Source organism: Suricata suricatta, chromosome 10, assembly GCF_006229205.1.
Source record: "Suricata suricatta isolate VVHF042 chromosome 10, meerkat_22Aug2017_6uvM2_HiC, whole genome shotgun sequence".
Taxonomy (NCBI): Eukaryota; Metazoa; Chordata; class Mammalia; order Carnivora; family Herpestidae; genus Suricata; species Suricata suricatta.
The window spans coordinates 71,530,016-71,551,886 of record NC_043709.1 but is presented as its reverse complement, the minus strand read 5'-3'; the positions used below and the strand labels follow the sequence as shown (position 1 = coordinate 71,551,886).

Sequence of the window (21,871 nt, the reverse complement as noted above, 5' to 3'; positions counted from 1 at the left end):
TGAATAAAAAATACTGTATATGATAAATACAGGCACTGATCCAAACAGAATTAGAGGCACACTGTGAGTTTATTTATTTTTTAATGTTTTATTTATTTTTGAGAGAGAGAGAGAGAAAGAGAGAGAGAGAGAGAGAGAGAGACAGCGTGAGCAGGGGAGGGGCAGAGAGAGAGGGAGGCACAGAATCCGAAGCAGGCTCCAGGCTCTGAGCTGTCAGCACAGAGCCTGACGCGGGGCTCATACCCACGCCCAACACCCTGTGAGTTTAAAATTTACATGTAGGGATGCCTGGGTGGCTCAGTCAGTTGAGCGTCCAACTTCAGCTCAGGTCATGATCTCACAGTCTGTGGCTTCGAGCCCCACGACAGCTTAGAGCCTGGACCTGCTTTAGATTCTGTGTCTCCCTCTCTCTCTGCCCCTCCCCTGCTCACTCTCTGACTCTGTAACTCAAAATAAGAAAAGAAAAAGACATAAAAAAATTAAAACAAATAAAACTCACATGTAAATGATAACAGGTGTTATCATTAGTTTAATAAATTTAATTGCTAAAAATTAATATCAGATGCTCTAAGTAATAAAGAATTAATATATAAATCAAAATTTAAGGTTTTAATTTCCAGAAAGTTTGTATTTTCCGATTTAGTTTCAATGATAAATTTTATTCAATGTCGAGTATGCTTTGATTTTTAGCTTGCTGTTCTGGACTTTGACCACAATGTGGCAACCTTGCATAAGGTTTTGAATTTCACAGCCTAGAACAATTGGGACTTGAAGCTTTATGAAATTAAACAAATATACTTTCCCATACTTAGGTCTAAGATACGTGATTCTAGGTAATTAAAAATTTTTACTTTACATTTTTAAAATTATTTCATATAATTACCAGGAAAAAGTAACTACATTTTTGAAGAGGTGCATTTCTTTTTTTAAGTTTATTTATTTTTATTTTGAGAGAGAGTTGGGAAGGTGCAGCGACAGAGGGGGAGAGAGAGAGAGAGAGAGAGAGAGAGAGAGAGAGAGAGAGAGAGAGAGAGAGAGAAAGAGAAAGAGAAAGAGAAAGAAAGAAATAATCCCAAGCGGGCTCCATGCTGTCAGTGCAGAGCCCAACACAGAACTCCATCTCAGGGACCGTGAGATCATGTCCTGAGTGGAAATCAAGATTAGGTCACTAAACAGACTGAGCTACCCAGGTGCCCCAAGGTGCATTTCTTTTAAGAATTTATAGTGAGCTCACAAAAAAGTAAAAATTACATTGCCATTACATTTAATGATCCCGCTTTATGCAAAACTCTTTTGAATTGATTATTTTCAAAAAATATATAGATACTAATTTTAAAATGGTGTTTGTGGAAACACTTCATACTGATTATAGAAAAAAATAACTTAAATATCTAATTTTCCCGCTATGTCATTTATTTATTCATTCATTCAATAAACAGTCATTTAGCGTTATATTATTTTGTAATCAGTTTCAATACATGTTAAGTTTGAACTGATGCACTGGAGGATATTAAGAATTATACGTGAATCATAAATTTAAAAAATGAAACTTTGACACAATAAGCTTATAAGCAGTTTATCTGTCAGTCTTTTATTCTACAAAGGTATGTGGCAAATAAAATTTTCAAGTCCAACTATAAAATATCTTTCATTTTGATTTTCCAGTTCAGTTGCTGCTTACTCCCTTAGATTAAATATAAAAGGCAGAGTCATTTCACTTAGCAATTTAATGTATAATCCCTTTTGTTCTGATAAGGATTTAAGACTATCCACCAAAAAAAAAAAAACCAAACCTATTTGTGATATACCATTTTATGCCTTTTCCAGGGTGGTGCCTGATCTGTGTAAATTACTTTTTTTCAATAACTATCTAACCTTTGACATAGACTTTGAGTCATTTTCTTTCAAATATTGGACAACAGTCTTCCTTGGAGCCATTATCTTAGCTAATTGCCTGAGTTTAAACTTTCTAATTTTAGTTACTGCTACAATAATATCTTTGTTCTGTTTCTCTTAATACAAATAAGTGTTAAAATTGAAATTTGGCAAGAAATTATTATGTATCTGTTTTGAATTCACAAATAACATATGAATTGTTCAGACCAGTCCTGGGATCTAGGCTTCATTTTGTCACTTCTTATTGTGTGACCCTGAGTCAGTACTTAAATCTCTCTAAACTTTCAGAGTTCTGTCTCTATAAAATTCTATTAATAATTTACTTACTTCATTCAGGTTGCTTCACTGGGTTTGCGAAACTGGTTACTTCATAGTATTTTGTGAGGATTCAGTGAAAGGATGCCTGTAAGGCGCTTCGCACAAGTTCTGGCAGATTGTAAACAGCTATTACTAATACTCTGTGTGGTGAGCAGTCATTCCGCATTGAGATTTCCAGAGGCTCTTGCTACACAGTTTTTTTTTTCAGCTTACAAATCTCAATTTTTCGTTCTTTAATTCTCGCACTGCTGCAGTACTGGGTACCTAGTCTGAAACAAAATTTCTAGCTATATCCATGCCGGGGGCAACGGCGAAGTAGGGAGGGTCAACATTTACCCACTGCTTCTTGTTTGGCCGGCACTGGGTTAAGTGATTTTCATGTGTTTCTCCGTTGATCTCCACAGCAATCCTCCATGAAACATGTAGTATTGTGATTTTTCATAATTTTCAAAGTGAAGGGACTGAGGATTAGAAAGGTTAAGTAACTTGCCCAAAGGCATCGTACCACTTGTTGGTAACAAGGAGGATTTGAAACCAAGGTGCTCTGACTGCAGACCCTGTGGCTTCACCACTTTTATTTCTCATCCGCTGGTTAAGACTCACGTCTGTATCTACTTAAATAATCTCCCTCTCATTGTTCAAAGCACTAAAAGACAGAACTGTTCAACTCCCAGTTTATTCTGTAATTGTGTTTAATAAACTTCTTATGTTTACTCAGGTTTATCCAAATTACTTTGCTTTCCCTATACCATTAGCAAACTTGGCAATACATAGTAAATCAAGTCTACATGGTTCTGGTGGTCTTTAGTTGAGACAATTCTTTCTGATCTCCGTTAGGTAGATGGGTGCACATGTGTGTTTCATGTGTATGGGTGTGCATTTGTTCTGCCTGTATATACAACACCATTCAAAACACAGGAAGGCAGATTTCTTACCCTGTGGTTTTCCTTTTAAAAGAAAATATTTTTAAACATTTAATATAATTTATTGTCAAATTAGCAAATATACAGTGTGTATAGTGTGCTCTTGGTTTTGGGAATAGATTCCTGTGATTCATTGCTTACATATAACACCCAGTGCTCATCCCAACAAGTGACTTCCTCAATGCTCATCACCCATTTTCCTCTCCTCTCCACTAACCCTTGGTTTGTTCTGTGTATTTAAGAGTCTCTTATGGGGCACCTGGGTGGCTCAGTTGGTTGAGTGTCTGACTTCAGTTCAGGTCATGATCTCACAGTTTGTGGGTTCAAGCCCACATCGGGCTCTTTGCTGGCAGCTCAGAGCTTGGAGCCTGCTTCCGATTCTGTGTTTCCCTCTCTCTCTGCCTGTCCCCTGCTCATGACCTGTCTCTCTCTGTCTCTCAAAAATAAATAAATGTTAAAAAAAATTTTAAAAAAAGAGTCTCTTATGGTTTGCCTCCCTCCCTCTCTGTAACTATTTTTTCCCTTCCCCCATGGTCTTTTGTTAAGTTTCTCAAGTTCCACATATGAGTGAAATATTAATTATACAGTACATGTCACAAAATAGTGCTTAAATTTGAGACTTACATGTTCCATACTAGATGTTATGAATTTGAACAGAAATTTTGCTTCTGCACATCCAAAGAGAGAGACAGAAGGGAAGAGGGAGAGAGAAAAGGAAGGAATGATAATAAAAATTTTATTGGTTCTCTGTTACTGCTGAGCAAAAAGGTGATGATTGTCCAGAATTATGGGGTAGAAGTTGGAGGAGAAAAGGAAGATTGAGCTATCATCCAAGCAAGGGTTGAATTAGACCAGAAGAAAGTAGAGCAGAGGACCAGAAGGCACAGCAGGATGATGTGAGCCCTGAAGTGTTGGTTCTAAGCCGGGAACGATATTTCTCCCCAGGGGACTTTGGCCATATGTAGAGAATTTGGATTGTCACTACTATCGGAAGGAGGGAGAAGGGCTATGTTTTACGGGCATCTGTTTGGCACAGGTGTTGCTAAACATCCTGTAATGCTGAGGACAGTCCCTCACAACAGAGGATTATCTGGTCCACATTATCAATAGTGCCAAGATTGAGAAACTACTGTCGAGGAAGAGGAAAAGGGAGATTTAGACATAAAGAGAGTGGCTACTGAAAGGTTTTAAGTATGACATGTTGGAGAAATTATATTATTTTGAGCAGATGAGAGTGCTTAGAACAAAAAAGAATATGAGAGGCTAGCTAAAACATTTTCCAAAATAGTGTGAGGGGTAGAGGATGATAGAGTTCATGTGTTTTATGAATTTAAGACTTGAATTTTGATGGGCAGTGAAAGAGAAGGAAATGTGTAAAGCATATATAGTCCTCTAACATAGTTTTCTGACCCCCACAAAACTCAAAGGCATTCTGCCTGTTGCCAAATCCTTTCTCTGCTTTTATGAGTAATTAATTGATAAGCATTAGAGCATTCTGATAAACAGATGGAGCATTCTGTTATACTATGCCCTGTTGAAATATACAACTTTATTGACCATCTTTTCACTACCCTAATAAACCTTTTCTAACACCTAACTGTTGTCTTTTATTTGCCATTTTCTACCAGTGAACATGGAGGTAGGTATTTGTGCTCATTAGGTATGTCTATACATGTTTTGGCTTCTTTTAGATCATTATACGTCCTGTGTAGAGACCACGTCAGCTAAGGTTATTCTGTAGCAAACAACCCATAGTCTGGTCCTCAGTTTGCATTTGTTGATGGCAATGCTAAGTGGAATTAAGGACATATAGCAGCAAGTGTTTGTTCTTCAGAAATGTCCTGGCTTGGAAAATGTCCAAAAATTAAATGTAAAATTAAAGTCCTCTCTGTTTTACATAGAACTCCTTGCATACTTAAGTATCACTTCAGTAATTATTCTGATAAAATATGATAAGTATATAAATAAGAGAAGAAGAAATAAACATGTAATCTTTTGGTGTCTTAAGAATTTTTTACTTTTACATTGTGGACTTTGATGTTTTATTTCTATCACACCAGCAATACACTATTTTGTCATTAGCTGGCATATTCCAAAAAGTCTATCTAATTGTTTTGTTTGTTCTTAAGAAAAGAACATTATCTAAAGATATGGACATTATCTAAAGATATGGAGTTTTGTTGTGGTTTGGCCTTTGACAAAGTTTGATGTCCTTGGTCAAAACAGTTGCTCTGAAACTTAGGCTTCTCATCTATCATATTAGGAAGTTAGTCTACATCAGAAGTTTTAAAATAACCACAACAACAACAACAAATTTTTAACAGCAGAATCCTTTTTGCAAAGAGAATTTAAATCAGAAGTCCAATAAGTAAAAAAGATGAAGGTGAGGTTACTGTCCCACAAAACTTCCCATCTGATCCCTTTCTTCTACCAAGTGATCCTTAATGATATTCAGAACCCTAAGGCTAATGGGAACCAATGTGAAAACCATACAACTTAATATCCAAGCTTACTTTCAACTCTAGGGGCACCGGGATGGCTTAGTCAGTGGAGCTCTGATTCTTGATTTAGGCTCAGGTTATGATCCCAGTGTCATGGGATCAAGTCTGGCATCAGACTCTGCACCGAGCATGGAGCCTGCTTAAGATTCTCTCTCTCTTTCCTCTCTCTCTCTCTCTCTCTCTCTCTTACCCCCTCTCGCCCCCCTCCCCACCTCCCCCCTTCTGTCCCTCTCCCTTGTTCGCATGCTCTCTCTTAAAAACAAAGGAGTGAAAATATTAAGTGCTTAAAACAAACAAATAAATTGTCCAAATGATCAAAATTGGACCCTTCAGCTATCAAAAGAGCCAAATTTAAGGATATTCAACATTTCTTTTGATTCTGCAAATACTTAATGACCTCTTAGTAATAATCCTATAGTACTTCCCTAATTTATGTAAGTTTTTATGATGACATTACTTCATTTTCATAAGATTTTTAAGTTATATCTTTAAAAAATTTTTTATGTTCAATCTTAATGCTGAAGCATTACATAAAGTAACACTAACTTAAATGTTAAGTAATATTAGGAAATTGGTATTAATTATGTTACATGTGAAAATAGTTTTATAATTATGTAAGAATGACCATTTTTGGATATTCAATCTAATATTTTGAGGATTCAAAGTGTGATAATATCATATTCATTTTTCAAGTATTCAGCAAAAGATGAGCATGTTGTATATAGAGACAAGGAAAGACAGAACTAGCTGGCCACTAATTAGATAAAGCAAACATGATAACTTTATAATTGTTGAATCTAATGGTTGGTATACAGATGACCATGGTAGTATTCTTTCCATTTTCTGATGCTTGGACCTTTAAGCAAATTAAGAACTTAATGAGTAAATATGTAAAATAATGGCATTGTATCTTTTCTGCTATGAGAAAATACCCATTTTTACCTACAAAACTGTGAACTTAAATCCTATTGTCTAATTCATAAAGCAGTTAGCAGTTTAGCAGCAGTTAACCTGTCATGTGTGTTAACTGTGGAGTCTTCCTCCAACCACTCAACTTAAAATCTCAAATTCCTTGTCTCTAAAATGGAAATATAAATAGTATCTCCCTGAGTATTGTAAAAACTAAAAGAATGTATGTAAAGTAACTAGAATATTGCTAGACATCAAAAAGTCACTTAATAAATGAGATATTCCAAGGAGTTCAGGAACAGTGGCCACAGTGGCAGCAGCAACAATACAGTTAACAGGTGCAGTTTTAGTAGTAGTATTAGTAGCAGCAGACGTATTCTAGCAACAGTACTAGCAGTAGTAGTGGCTGTAGTTACAGTACTATTGTGCCTTCTTCCCTAAAGTATGACTAAGAATTGCTTCCATCTCACAGAGTTGCTGTCAATAGCAAGTGAGTCTGCACACGTAGAATATTTATTTATAATAGTCCCCGTCACCTATGAAACCCTAACTGTTTGCCATAAATTGTGTTGGTGAGGGTGGTGTTGAAGTTTGTAGTTGCAGCGATACATCTGCTATAGACATTCCTTTTTTAATCTAATAAACCAAAACTAAAAAAGAATATCCTTAATCTCTCATAGATATAGCATGTATCAAACATGTTTAATAGCTTTTGCTTATGTTTCTAGAATATTCTCCTTAAAGAATAGCCTTTCCTTCATCTTCTGTATCTTCCCCTTCCTTCTGAAATTCAATGGAACCAAATAGATGTTTTTGTTGACATATAGCCATTTTTAGCTCTAACCTTTATCTAGACCTTGTATGTACCATACAACCTATTTCTTTGTTCACTATGACCAATTCAATTTACAACTTAGTAATTCAGATTCATTTATACCACAGAGATGAATTTGTAGATTTAGTGCATGGGGGAGGGGGGAAGAAAGGAATGGGCATTTGTATTTTGGAAGTCTTTTGATTTAAATTTGGGAAATTTCTAAGTGGTAAACCACATATACACTTTGGAACATCCCTGAGCTGTGCTATCACAATTTCCAGTATGTGATTCAACTCTCCTCACATGAAGGGAAGCACTTTGTAATTCAGCCAAGCTGTGGTTTTTTAGTGAAAATATAGAGAGCATTCATATCTAATTTGTGGCTAGAATGTGCTGAGGTCCATGATCTTTACTTGCTTTGTAAGCATTCTGCTGCCCACGGAGAACCTCAGCTTCTCCTGAGGTATGGAAAGAGCTCTTACCATCTATAAAAACTTCAGGAAAGCTCTTATACATACACAACTATCTTGGAAATGGCTGGTATATTTTTCCCTTGCTTTCCTTTTTGAAACATTCCAGAGCCACACCTTTACCAAATATAGAGCCAATAAAAATAAACGTTAAAAATTGCTTATTATTATGAGGCACTGATATACAAGATATCATTACCCATCTAAGTCCTAATATTTAAAACACAGCTGACTTTTAAGTTACTTTAGCATTAAACCTTTATAATAATTTAAAAGTTTTAAAGAGTTTATGCTAAAGATTCAAATAGTATACATTTAATATGTTAAGACATAGAATGGTTTGTGTCTTTCATTACATGTGAAAAGCATAAAAATCATGCCACATTATTTCTCTGAGACTAAAATAACTGAATATGTGAACAGCAACATCTTTCAAACTGAGAGTCTGGAAGAAAAAAGCTGTTTTACTAAGGAAAAAGGAATATTAAGTATAGAGAATTCAGAACTTTACAAAGGTAATTATGGTGTCACAACTTTTTTACTTTTATATTATTTTTTGCCCTTTTTTATTGTGAGGTTGAATCAAAACATTTAATATTCTGAAGTGTTTTATTTTTCTGAATCCCAACCTGATCACATGACTCCTTGAAATAGTGTGAGTTTAGCACCAGGATTAGCTTTCATTTAAGCATAGGAAGCAGCCAGAGTAGTGAGTTCATATAATGAAAGCAGACTAAGTGCTTTTTATTTTTATGCAAACATTAGTTTTCTCAAATATAACTTATTATCTCATGTCATAACAACTTAAAAAGATTTTCCTTACTATCCTTCCATTACTGAATATTTAGTGTTACAGTATAGGGCTATTAGGAATGTGAACACACATTGAAGCAATATGCCTTACAAATATACAGTTTTTAAATTGTGTTATTCTAATAAAATTTATTTTTTCTCACTAGAAAGTTACTCATGGGAGAGGGGGAAGGAAGGAATGGGCATTTATATTTTGAAGTCTTTGATTTAAATTTGGGAAATTTCTAAGTGATAAACCACATATATACTTTGGCTAATGTGCCAATTAGCCTCTATGATAACTCAAGAAAAATTTGTTGCTACCTTCACTATACACACACATTTATTCTCTCCTTACCTTAGATATTTTTAACAAAATATTTATAAATAATACAATAGTATTTCTTTATCTCCTTTCTCAGAAGAATTATATTTAGTAAGGTACTATGAGGAGTCAGGCCACCTACAAAGGGTCACAGTCCCCAAGACCATCTTCCCTCCTGAAATGAACTACAAGTTCCAGGAGTTGTCAAAACCACCCTGAGTTTGGATTTGCTAGAAGGGACTCACAGAACTCCCTGAATGCTATTATACTTATGGTCACAGTTTATTACAGGAATACAAATTAAAAGCAGTTAGTGAAAGAAGTGCGTAGGGCAGAGTCTAGGAAAAGTACAAAACACAGAGCTTCCATTGTTCTCTCTGTGTGAAGGCAAGATGCTTTACTTTATCAGCTTAGGTGTGTGGCAGTATGCAGAGTGTTGCCAACTAGGGTAGCTCACCTGAGCTTTCATGTCCAGAGATTTTACTGGGTCTTAACCATGGAGGCATGATTGATTGCCCAAGTGGTTAATGGCAGTCTCAAGATTAACTGGTACCACATGACCAAAGCCCCTACCTAAGTCACTAGACAGTTTTAGACCCTACATCTAAAACTATACAGGTGTCTCTAACACCCATTCGAAATCACGTTGTGAGTCTATCCAATATCATCCAAGACATCTGGGCCAAGAAAAACAATATAGATTACCTTCCGGAAGCTGAGGGAATATCAGACCTCTCTTCAGGCAAGGTCGTATTCTTTACAACAGGTATAGTTGGTTGGAAAACTCAGAGGTTTCTATTCTTATATGTTAACTCTATTCTTTTTTCTATAAATATATATGTTATGGCTAGACTTTATTTCCTAATGGAATTAGTTCATTAGTTTGAACTATATTATTAATGGCAGTTGGTTATATGTATATGGATAGCAATAGTAGTTCTTAATTCAGTTATTTTATCATATAATATTATCATTATCTTACCTGAAAAAGTCATACAAAATTACTAAAAGAATTTAATAAAAACATTTTGTGTAATATTTATTTGTTGAATTCCCCCTATATATCAGATATTACAGTAATTAAGTTGTATATAATAAAAAGATCTAGTCTCTCCTTCAAAAATTACCATTTAGTAGAAGACAACTTTACACATATTTAACACAAAAATGCAATGATGAACAAAACAAGCATGTTTTCTCCTCACATAAAACTTACAGCCCTCCAGGAAGACCCAACTTTAACCATACAGTTGTACAAATATTTTATTGAAATTGAGATGTATTATATGACACAAGGTAAAAGGTGCTGTGACAAAACATAACAAGAGAAAATGGAAAGTCTTGCTGGAGGAAATGAAGTGGTATTTGTGGGTGGAGAGTGTTTCTTAGGTGAATGAGGGGATCACATTCCAGAAGAGGAAACACCATGGAGAACCAGAGATGGGAGAGAACAAGATGTCTTTAAGGTCCCAAAAAGGGAATGTGTGCTCCTGAAGAGCAAAGTAAGTGAAAGGGGGCACTAGGTAAGCTGGAATATTGGACAGACTCTAGAAAATGGGTCCAGATTGGCCATTATAACACATACAGGTTTTATTCTAGGAAAAGGAAAAATTTAAAGCTTCCAGTAAGGTGTATTTTTACAAAGAAGGGTGATTTGATCATATTTACATTTTTAAAAAAGTCACTCTGGGTAACAAGTATAGAAAAGAATGGAGTAGAATAAGAATGGAGGTTGTGATCAAATAGGATATAGTAGTTCAGTGAGAGATGTTGGGGGCTTAGAAGAGGAAAGAGACAATAGTAATGGAAGGAATGGATAAACTCAAGAATTTATGATGGAATATAAGGAAGTTGAAGAAGAGGGTTGAGAATGCCCTCAAAGTTTCTGAAAAGTGTATTGTCAGAAATGATTGGAAATTGAGTGTGTGGGAAAGTTCAAATGCTATTAGACGCCCAGTAAAATAAGTTAAAGAAGTAGGAACCAGATTAAAATGAATTGAGGATTAAGAGGTTTAAAAACATGGGGGGAAAAACCTAAGAACAGAAATTTAGGTTTTAAAGAGTAGATATTATTCATTACAAGCAGCCACCATAGAATTAAGCAATTTAACATGAAGAAAGAATAATTCTCTGTTCCCAGAGGCAAGATCAGAAAGAAGTAAGGGATGGGAGTAAGAGTGGGTGCCAGCAAGATGGCAGGGCACTGGGAAAAGTAAAATCACTGAGAAATCCCTAGTAAAAATATGGCCAACAGGACTTTTAAGAATAGAAATATGTAGTGAATGATCATTTTAAAGTTGATATGTCCCACCCTGTGGGATACAGCCAGTTGCATCATCTTCAGTTCAGTAAACCACCTTACTCGGGAGTACCTCGTGTTACTAGATTTTATGACAAAATAGAGAAAGGGCTAAATTTCTTATATGGGACTCCTTGGTGTAGCACCAAAATAACTGAAAAATGGAACAGAAGGAAAATACTCTCTTACCCTAGGAATTTGCAGAAATCTTGGAAGCTGGATTTTTAGCCAATCTAGACCTCAAGGTACTGGAAGTTCTCCAACTGATATTGAATTGTGTAACCTCTATCTTCACTTTTACTACGACTAGTTAATGTCAAGGAACCATGCATGTGGCTACTGACCAGTTCATTATATGGAGATAGTAGCATTCTATTATAACCAACTGAATCGATCTGCTCAAATTATAACTAGCAATCACAAGCATAACTTGTTTTTTTGCACTTCATGGCTCCTTGCAGATAATGCATTTTTACAAATTGAAAGTTTGTGGCAACTCTATGTTGAACAAGTTTTTCAGCCCTATTTTTTCCAATAGCATTTGCTCCCTTTGTGTCTTTGCATCATATTTTGATAATTCTCACAATATTTCAAACTTCTATTATTATATATATCATGGTCACCTGTGATCAGTAATTTTTGATGTTTTGGGCTACCATGAATTGTACCTATAGGAAAGAGTGGACTTAGTAAATGATGTATGTGTTCTGACTGCTCCACTGACTAGCTGTTCTGACTTTCTGCCTCTCCTTGGCCCATCCATTCCCTGGCAGTCAGCAATATTGAAATCAGGCCAATAACCCTACAATACCCTCTAAGTATTTGAATATAAGAAAGAGTTTCATGTCCGTCCCTCCCTCCCCCCCCTCTCTTTATATATATATATATAATTATATAATATTTTTTTGAGAGACAGAGCACAAGTGAATGTAGGGCAGAGAGAAAAAGAGGAAGAGAGAGAAAGAGAGAGAAGAGAGAGAGAATCCCACAGGGGACAGAGAAAGAGAGAAAAAGAGAGAGAGGGCGAGAGAAAAGCAAATCCCACTCGAGGCAAGGTTCCTGCTCACCTGATGCGAGACTTAAACTCAAAAATTGTGTAATCATGACCCAAGCCAAAGTCAACATCTCTCACTTTGAATCAAATGCTAGAAATCATGAAGCTTAGAGAAGAAGACATGTTGAAAGCCAAGATAGGCCTAAATCTAGGATTCTTGTGTCAGTTATCCAAGTTGTGAATACAAAGGAAAGAATTTTGAAGGAAGTTAAAAGTTCTACTCCAGTGAACACATGAATGATAAAGCAAAATAGCCTTATTGCTGATAAGGAGAGAGTTTTAGTGGTCTAGAGAGAAGATCAAACCAGCCAAAACATTCCCTTAAACCAGAGCCTAATCCAGAGCAAGTTCCTGACTCTATTCAATTCTGTGAAGGCTGAGAGAGATGAGGAAGCAAGAGAGGAAAAGTTGGAAGCTAGCACACATTGTTTCATGAGCTTTAAAGAAAAAAGCTATCTCTATAACATAACACCGCAGGGTGAAGCAGCAGGTGCTGGTGGAGAAGCAGCAAGTCATCCAGTTGCTCTAGCTGAGACCATTGATGAAGGCAGCTTCACTAGACAAGAGATTTTTCAAATCTAGCCCTATATTAGAAGATACCATCTAGGACTTTTATAGCTAGAGAAAAGTCACCGTCTGGCTTCACAAATTCAAACGACTGGCTAACTTTCTTGTGGAGAAGTAATGCAAGTGGCAAATTTAAGTTGAAGCCAATTCTCACTTACCATTCTGAGAATCCTAGGGCTGTTAAGAGTTATGCAGAATCTACTCTGTCTTTGCTGTAAAATGGAAGAGCAAAGCCTGGATGACAGCACATCTGTTGACAATATGATTTACTGAGTATTTTAAGCCCACTGTTGAGATCTATTGCTCAGAAAAAAGTGACTTCTTTCATAATATTAGTGCCTATTGACGATGCACCTGGTCACCAAAGAGCCTTGATGGAGATGCACAACAAGGTCAATGTTGTGTTCATGCCTGCTCACACAACATTTATTCTGCAGCCCATGGATCAAGATGCAATTTCAACTTTCAAGCCTTAAACTTATAATTAGATTATAACTGACATACTATGTTTTATTAGTTTCAGGTGTATGACATAGTAACTCAATACGTTTTGTACATTACTCAATGCTCGTTACAATAAGCACAGTCACCATACATCATTACAAAGTGATTGTCTATACTCCATACTGTACTTTTCATCTCCGTGACTTGTTGATTTTAAAACTGGAAGTTTGTACCTCTAAATTCCCTTTGCCTATTTTGCCCTTCCCCCACCAGCCTCCTCTCTGGCAACCACCAGATTGTTCTCTATATTTAAGAGTTTGGTTTGTTTATTTATTTTGGGTTTTCTTATTAGATTCATATATAAGTAAATACTATGTTATTTGTCTTTCTCTGTCTGACTTATTTCACTTTGAATAATATGTCCAAGTAGTAGTAAATGATAAGATTTCCTTCATTTTTATGACTAATATTCCAATGTGTGTGTGTGTGTGTACCACATCTACTGTCTATCAGTGGGCACTTGGGATGCTTCTCTATCATGGCTATTGTAAATAATGCTGCAATAAACATATGGGTGCATGTATAATTTTTAAACATTTTCATAACATTTATTCACTTTTGAGACAGAGACAGATCATGAGCGGGGGAGCGGCAGGGAGAGGGAGACACAGAATCCAAATCAGGTGCCTGGCTCTGAGCTGACAGCACACAGCCCAAAGCAGGGCTCGAACTCACAGACTGCCAGATCATGACCTGAGCCGAGGTCGGACGCTTAACTGAGCCACACAGGTGCCCCTGCATATATCTTTTAAAATGAAATGAAATCTTCATTTCAAGTTTTATTACTTAAGAACTGCATTTCATAAGGCTGTAGCAGCCATAGATAGTGATTCCTCTGATGGAGCTGGGCAAAGAAAACTCAAAAACTTCTGAAAAGAATTCACAGTTTTAGATGCCAGTAAGAACATTTGAAATTTATGGAAAGATGCCAAAGTATCGATGTGAACAGGATTTTGGAAGAATTTGATTTAAGCCTCATAGATGACTTTGAGGGGTTCAAGACTTGAGTGGAGGAAGTAACTGTAGGTATTGTGGGAAGAGCAAGAGAATTAGAATTAGAAGTGAAGCTTAAGGATTTGACTGAATTGCTCCAATCTTATAATGAAACTTGAGCAGATGAGGAGTTTCTTCTTAGAGATGAGCAAAGAACATGTTTTCTTGAGAAGGAATTATTCCTGGTGAAGATCCTGTGAATATTGTTGAAATGACAAAAAAAAAAAAAAGGATTTAGAATATTACATCAACTTAGCTGATAAAGCATGGGCATGGTTTGAGAGGATTAACTCCCATTTTGAAAGAAGTTGAGTTGTGGGTAAAATTCTATCAAATAGCATTGTATGCTGCAGAGAAATCTTTGATGAAAGGAAGAGTCAACCTATGGGACAAGCTTCACCGTTGTCTTATTTTAAGAAATTATGGGCACCGGGTGGCTCAGTCAGTTAAGTGTCCAACTTTGGCCAGTTTCATAGGTTTGAGCCACACATCGAGCTTCGTGCTGACAGAGGGGAGCCTGCTTGGGAATCTCTCTCTCTCCCTCTCTCTCTCTCTCTCTCTCCCTCTCTCTCTCTCTCTCTCTCTCTCTCTCACTCTCTTTCCACCCCTCCCCTGCTCTCTTTCTCTCCCTCTTGAAATAAATAAGTGAACATTTTAAAAATTAAAAAAAAATTGTCACAGCCAACCCAAACTTCAACAACCACCATCCTGATCAGTAAGCAACCATCAGTATAAGACAGGACCATCCCCCAGCAAAAGATTATAACTTGCTGACAGCTCATATGATGGTTAGCATTTTTAGCAATAAAGTATTTTTAAGTTAAAGTATGTATATTGCTTTTTTAGATAATGTCATCACACAGTGAATAGACTTTAATATAGTATAAAGGTAACTTTTATATATTCACTGGGAAATTTTGAAAAAGACCATTTGATTTCCTCTCTTGTGGCAGTCTTGAACCAAACCTGCAATATCTTCAAGGTATGCCTGCATTCTCCACCTCATTAACTAGCAAACCCAAACACTTTCCAAAACCAGCAGGGAATTAATATATTAAAAGGTGATTTCCAAAACTTATGGTGAAGCAGAGCATTCATTCCACAAGTAGTCATTAAAAAAATCAAAATTTAAAAATGTGTAAGTCTGTCATAGCATATAAAAATTATCCTCATCTGTTATGTCAGATGTTAACCTAATCACCAATTTTTTTATCTTTTAATAAGGTGGATATTTATGATTAGAATAGTAAATCAATATATTTGGTTCTTGAGAAAATCAAATGTCTACTTAAAAATTGAGTTTTCCAAAGTTTTCTCTAAATGACTAGTTTGGAGATAATGAGCATGGACTTCGGCACGCTCCCACTACCCAACAAGCTCAGTGACCTTAGTTACATTACTTAGCTACTCTAAGTCTCACTTGTATCTTCAATAAAATGGACAGAATAGGACCTATCTCATAAGACTGCTGTCAGAAGAGAATTGAATGAGATTTTATACGTGTGAGCGCACGCCACACACTCTCTCTCACACACACACACACACACACACACACACACACACACACACACACACTTGCATAGCCCAGGGCCTCGTACAGAGTGGGCATTCAATAAATATTAACTATTTTTGGAAATTGCATTGAGATGGTGCCTTATCTCTCACAAGCAATACTCCCTCACTTTCTTCAAAAAATATATATTGAAAAATCAAATGCTAAGAATAAGAGCAGTGACAGAACAAAAGTCTTTGCTTACATGGAGCTTATGTTTTGACCAAAACAGAAAATGTTAGAAGAGACCATTTTGACAGTTTCTATACACTTTCATTATCTTTAAATAATTATCATTAGTACATCTTAAAATTAATCAATTTGATTGGCTTTGCATGACCAAATTAATAATTCTTCCTAGTTGTCTACCATTTATTTATCCTTGTTGACATTTACCATGAAAAGCTCTAGACCTTATCATTTATCATTTAAAGATATCAATGAAATAGTTTATCTCTGTATGGCCTTCTGATAATAGAAACAATCAAATGTTAATGATATTAGGGCTTAAAGAATCTTACATAATTCCCTCACTTTATTTTTCACTTGAGATACCAAAGCCCAGACTTAATTAACCTAAGTAAGGACAGAGTTAGCATAGCTAAAAGACATATGTATTAATGGTACTCATTTTTGTTAGGGAGAAAATGTACCTCTTATATCCTAAATCCCATAAAATTGGTGATGATTATACTGACATGAGTGACTGCTGTCTTTGCTAACAGCTGGATTCCAATGGGGAACTGCTCATCCGAAATGCCCAGCTGAAGCATGCTGGGAGGTACACGTGCACTGCTCAGACAATCGTGGACAATTCTTCAGCTTCGGCAGACCTTGTTGTGCGAGGTACGAGTTTCAACATTTTAAAATTATGAAACCAAAGGTATTTGACTTGCATAACTATGTATAATCTTCTGGTAACTCTGGTATGAATTCTTACATATTTAGAGTCTTGGTCCTTGAGAACAGCTCCTCATCCTTGCCTAAGAATGATTTTTGCCAGACATGTAGTAAACAACACTGATTTTGTTTGTTTTACTAACTACATATCTTCTTGAAACTTACACCACATACCTCCTACTAAATGTTTTTGCTTTTAAACTCAGTATTTACCAGAAGTTCTCAGTTTCTGCTAATACTTTTCGTGTGTTGAGACTTAGTGTTGTTTCCATTTTTATTTTTTATGGAAAAAACATAGATACTATTTACTATACCTTCAAGTGTTATGTATTTATTACTATAATCTTAAAATAAAAATTTATACACACATCCTGTTTGTTGCTAGTTTTCAGACTAGTGCTTTTTTTTTTCTTATATATAATTGAGAATGTGCTGGAATGCTCACTTTTTGAAAATACAGCTCTTTTGATACTGGTCTTTGCTATATAGCTGTAAGGCCACTTGGAAACATCATTCATTGGCTCTTCCTTCAGTGCCTACAGAATAAAGATTATGCCTTTTAGCTAAACACCAAGAAGGTCCATGTATTTACCTCAGCCTGTTTAGCTTTAATCTCTTACCATTTTATGTAACCAACTCCATCGTCCAACCAGTCTACAAAAATATCCTAGGATTTCCGCCTCTGTCCCTTGGTTCACAGCATTGCTTCTGTTTCCTGTAGTCATTATTTGTTGCCCAAATCTTAAGCCATCCTTCAAGGCAAGGCTCAAGTATTGCCAAATTAATGAGACCTTTCCTGATGTCCCCAACATAAGTCCTTCTCTTCTAAACTTTCATAACAGTTACTACTCTCTATAATGCATTTTATAGCAACCTGTGCATATGAGTTATCTTCTCTACTAGGTTATGAAATTCACATATGTATTTTTTATTAATCCTTAAGTGAGTTGCAGAATTCCATTTCATAATTTCATAGCTCTCTTTTTCTCTCTCAGTGTCATGTTAACATTTTATTTTTATTTTTTAAGTTAAAGTTTTTATGTTTTCATATTTTATCTACTAGGAATATTTATTGACTGTTATTTATTGCACGTTTGTTCAGACAGCTTTTGCACAATCAAACAAATATTTAGTAAATGGCATGATATCTGTGGTTTGTCTCCATACCCTTTCTGGATTAATATAGTTTCACTCAAACTCATACATCTCCCATATTTCTCTCTAGAGCAATGGTAATACAGAGTCTCCAAGTCAAACTGGGGAAATGCTTAGAAGACTTATATTCAGTTAACATATTCTCCAACAGAGTAACAACAGTCCAGCTGAAGTTCATATCCAAATGAACTTAGACATTCATTCCATACATCTCTTATGCTAACTTGAAGAAAGTTCATTTAAATTCAGTATTTTTATTAAAACTATTTTATGATCTGGGGCATCTAGTATTCAAGAGTTATCAGAGAGGGAATAGTTTCCTATACTTTCTAGTCAGACTACAAGCTGTTAAGCCTTTTTTAGCAATGCATATATATATGTATTTAATTGAAATTGTTTGCATATTAACAAAATTAACATTAATGCTATAATAGGGGTTATGTTACAATGACTGTACAGCAGTGTCCTCATGTAATTACAAAGGGGTAAATTCCCAGTATTTGGAGGGAAGAAGTTTGGCAAATACAATCAGGGTATTAATGGTATTATCCACACATACTTAGGTAATTAATAATCATCATAATGAATGTTTTCTTATAGAGATAAAACCAATAAAAGGAAAATATTACAGGTATTTTCTGGAAATATAAAGGTTTTTCTTTAAACTTTTTAGTTCCAGGAAAAATACTTTAAAGCAATGGAACCTGGCAAGTACGCCCAGTAGAAACACAGTAGTACATTTTAAGTCCCTACACTATAGCAGGATATTAAAAAACAACTATATAGGTAGATGAAAAGTATTGCTTAGTACTATTAAAAGTCTACAGGTTATAATCATTCTCCAAACTTTATTTCTATTAACATAAAAGGTATTCATTTTATATCAAGAGAAATTTGCTATTAAAAAAGCCAATATTTGCAAAGTTTGTGCCACAAAGCGTATATAAATTAGACCAGTATGCTTTATATACTAAGCCATGGGATATAAAATTAAATATAAAATTCTTTTAAATTTATTGTAGAAATGAGTAATATATAAGAAAATATAGCATGCCTAAAGGAATATTATTCTTGGTCTATTTATCCACTTCATTATATTTTCTCATCTAGTCCAGGAAATCATAATCTGGAGTCCTAGGACAGGCTTCAAGGGGTCCATGGACTTCCTGAAGTTATATGCAAAACTTCATGTGTCTGTGGCATTGAGGATTTATAATTCTGTGTTGTGGATTTATAATTTTATCAGATTTCCAATGCCACCAATGTCCCAAAAGACCATTTTTGGCCCAAAGGCCAAGAAACTTAATCTGTTTTTCTTTCTTTCCCTTTTGTAAATCAAGACTCTTTAGAAAGAGAAACTGAGGGATGAATATTCACTCCATGCCAATAAAAAAATACTAACAAGTTCCATATAGTAAAGGTCTAGTCACACATTTAGATTATGAATTGCTTTAAAAAATTCAATTTTCACTCAACCTTGCAAGAATATATCTGTCTCAAAACATATTGGATATGTTATATATTAGATGTTAGATATATATAAGAACTTGTCAGATTTGAAATGAACTACTTCTAATTCATATTTAGATGTCAAGGATCTAAACTGCTTATTCTGAAATCAGTGTTAGGAGTAGGATAGTGAACTGGTTAGAGAGGAAAGTAATTTCCTTTGATGATCACTGATAAATTTTTTAGTCATTAAAACTGGTTTAGTGTATAAAATGTTATGCTTTATCAGACGTCTGAAGTAAAAGTAGAAACATTCAGACATAACTTAGACATTGTGGTTTCTTTTAGCCTGTGTTACCTCAAAGGTAATAAATACAAATGAAAATTATTGTTGTTATTGATACTGTGTGTGTGTGTGTGTGTGTGTGTGTGTGTGTGTGTGTGTGTTTTAATAACCATGGGTGGGTGAATGGGTGTGTTCGTAAAGTTTGATAAAAAGAATTTCTATGTGAGAGATAAATGTGTTTTTAGCTTCTATCTTTCATCATTATTTTAAACTGAGTTTAGAATAGAGGCAATGCATTAGTTAAATCTGAGTGCTTCTAAACATAAAACTTAAATTAAATATAGGAAAAACACAGCTCAAAGAAAATGTAACATTGGATCTGATTTCATGGAGCTTTTTACCCAAAAAACCCTCATCTTCCACCTTTTATCTGTTTAATGTATGATGGGATTGAGAAATAAGAAAATAGGAAGTGTTGTCAACCAAAAACAATTCATACAAAATAGTCTAATAATCAATTATAAGTCATTGTAACAGCCTTAAATGTTTATGTTTAAGAAATGAGTAGGACTTCAGGGATGCTTGGGTGGCTCATTTGGTTAGACATTGGACTTTGGCTCAGGTCATGATCGTGGGTTCAGGCCTCACGTTGGGCTCTGTGCTGACACCCCAGAGCCTGGAGCCTGCTTCAGATTCTGTGTCCCCCTCTCTCTCTGCCCCTCTCCTGCTCACGCTCTGTCTCTCTATCTATCTCTCTCTCTCAAAAACTAAACATAAAAGAATTAAAAATATATAGGACTTCAACTTATTTTCCCAATAAACGAGCTGACAGATGCTCAAGGTTTAGACCATAAAAGTGGCACGCATTGTCTGTTTCTCCAGTAATGCAAACAGTTTCAATCATGGGGTCATATTGACTGTGTAATTTTCACTTTTGGTTTCTGAAGCTGCTTTTTATACTACTTGTATCATTTCACTTTGGACATGTTTCTGCTAGTCTTTGGACAGAATAGAGATTATTTTTGCAAAAGTAACTTTTATTCAAGCAGTATGGTCCCAGAAGCCCTATATATAGAATACAAGTTGCACTGGTTGAAAGAAATCATAACAATTTACTTTATTGGCAATATGTTCAGTCAATGTTCTAAATACTCTTTCTCTAAAAGCACCCACATTTTTTGATAAATCAGTACACATTCTTCCTCACAGCCCTGGCAAAATAATACCGTCTCTAAATAGTGAGCCTTCAAACCAGCCCCCTCAGGGTTCCAAAAAATTTAAATAAATAAAATATGAAATTATGCAAGGAATGACCCACAAGCCATAATGAGAGCGAATCAGGAGTTAGATTGATGGACAACAACAGTATTTGAGTTCAGGGCACTTCACATATTCTAATCATTGGAATAAGAATGAGAATAATCCTGCCCATGCCTTTAAATAAGTAAAAGAAGAAATGGCAAATAAGAGATTGAAACAAGATACTATAAAAATGAGGCAGTTTGGAGGAAAAAAACCAAGGATAATTCCTACAAATGATAAATATAATCATTGAAAATAAAAAAATCAAAAGATTAATCAATAGGTTAAACAATAATTAGAGACAAATTAGGAAAGGATTAGGGGCCTAAGAGATAGACATGAGGAAATTAATGCATTTCAGCACAGAGAAACAAAAACAAATTGTGAATATGAGATTATGCTAATAAGGACCTAAAGAGAAAGCAATATTTGTCAAATCAGATGATTGCAAGAACTGATAGATAAAGTAGGAGGGAAAAGTCCTTCAAAGATAATGACGACAAATTTTGGGAAATCAGTGACAAATGTGGTTTCTTGTTTTTAAGAATCACAATGAAACACAAGAGCAATTGTTAAAAATAAATAAAACTGCAGAACATTAAAAATTAATTGAAGATGATAAGTACAACAAAAGTGAAAAATACTTTTTTTTGCAAACGCATAGCAATACACTGACTGCATCAGCAGTACAAATCACAGGGTAAGTGGGGGAGTCAGACCTCAAGATGGCCTCCACTCACTCATCTTGCTTTCTGGTACAGCAGCCCTGTGAAATCCCTTTCACACTAGGGGTTGCTCTACATGCCAACAGAAGGGACAGTGCTGAGCACTGTCAGAAATCATGCCACTTCTTCTCCCT

At 35.4% G+C, this 21,871-nt stretch overlaps 1 protein-coding gene across 3 annotated transcripts in view; it reads left to right on the top strand.

The window, feature by feature from the left end:
* CNTN1 (contactin 1) overlaps window positions 1-21,871 on the top strand; it is a 351,259-nt gene that overhangs the window by 235,835 nt on the left and 93,553 nt on the right. For all 3 annotated transcript variants that reach the window (XM_029953985.1, XM_029953984.1, XM_029953986.1), the window contains exon 16: window positions 16,646-16,766. In XM_029953985.1, the coding sequence (XP_029809845.1) occupies window positions 16,646-16,766 (121 nt within the window). The remainder of the gene's footprint in view (window positions 1-16,645; window positions 16,767-21,871) is intronic.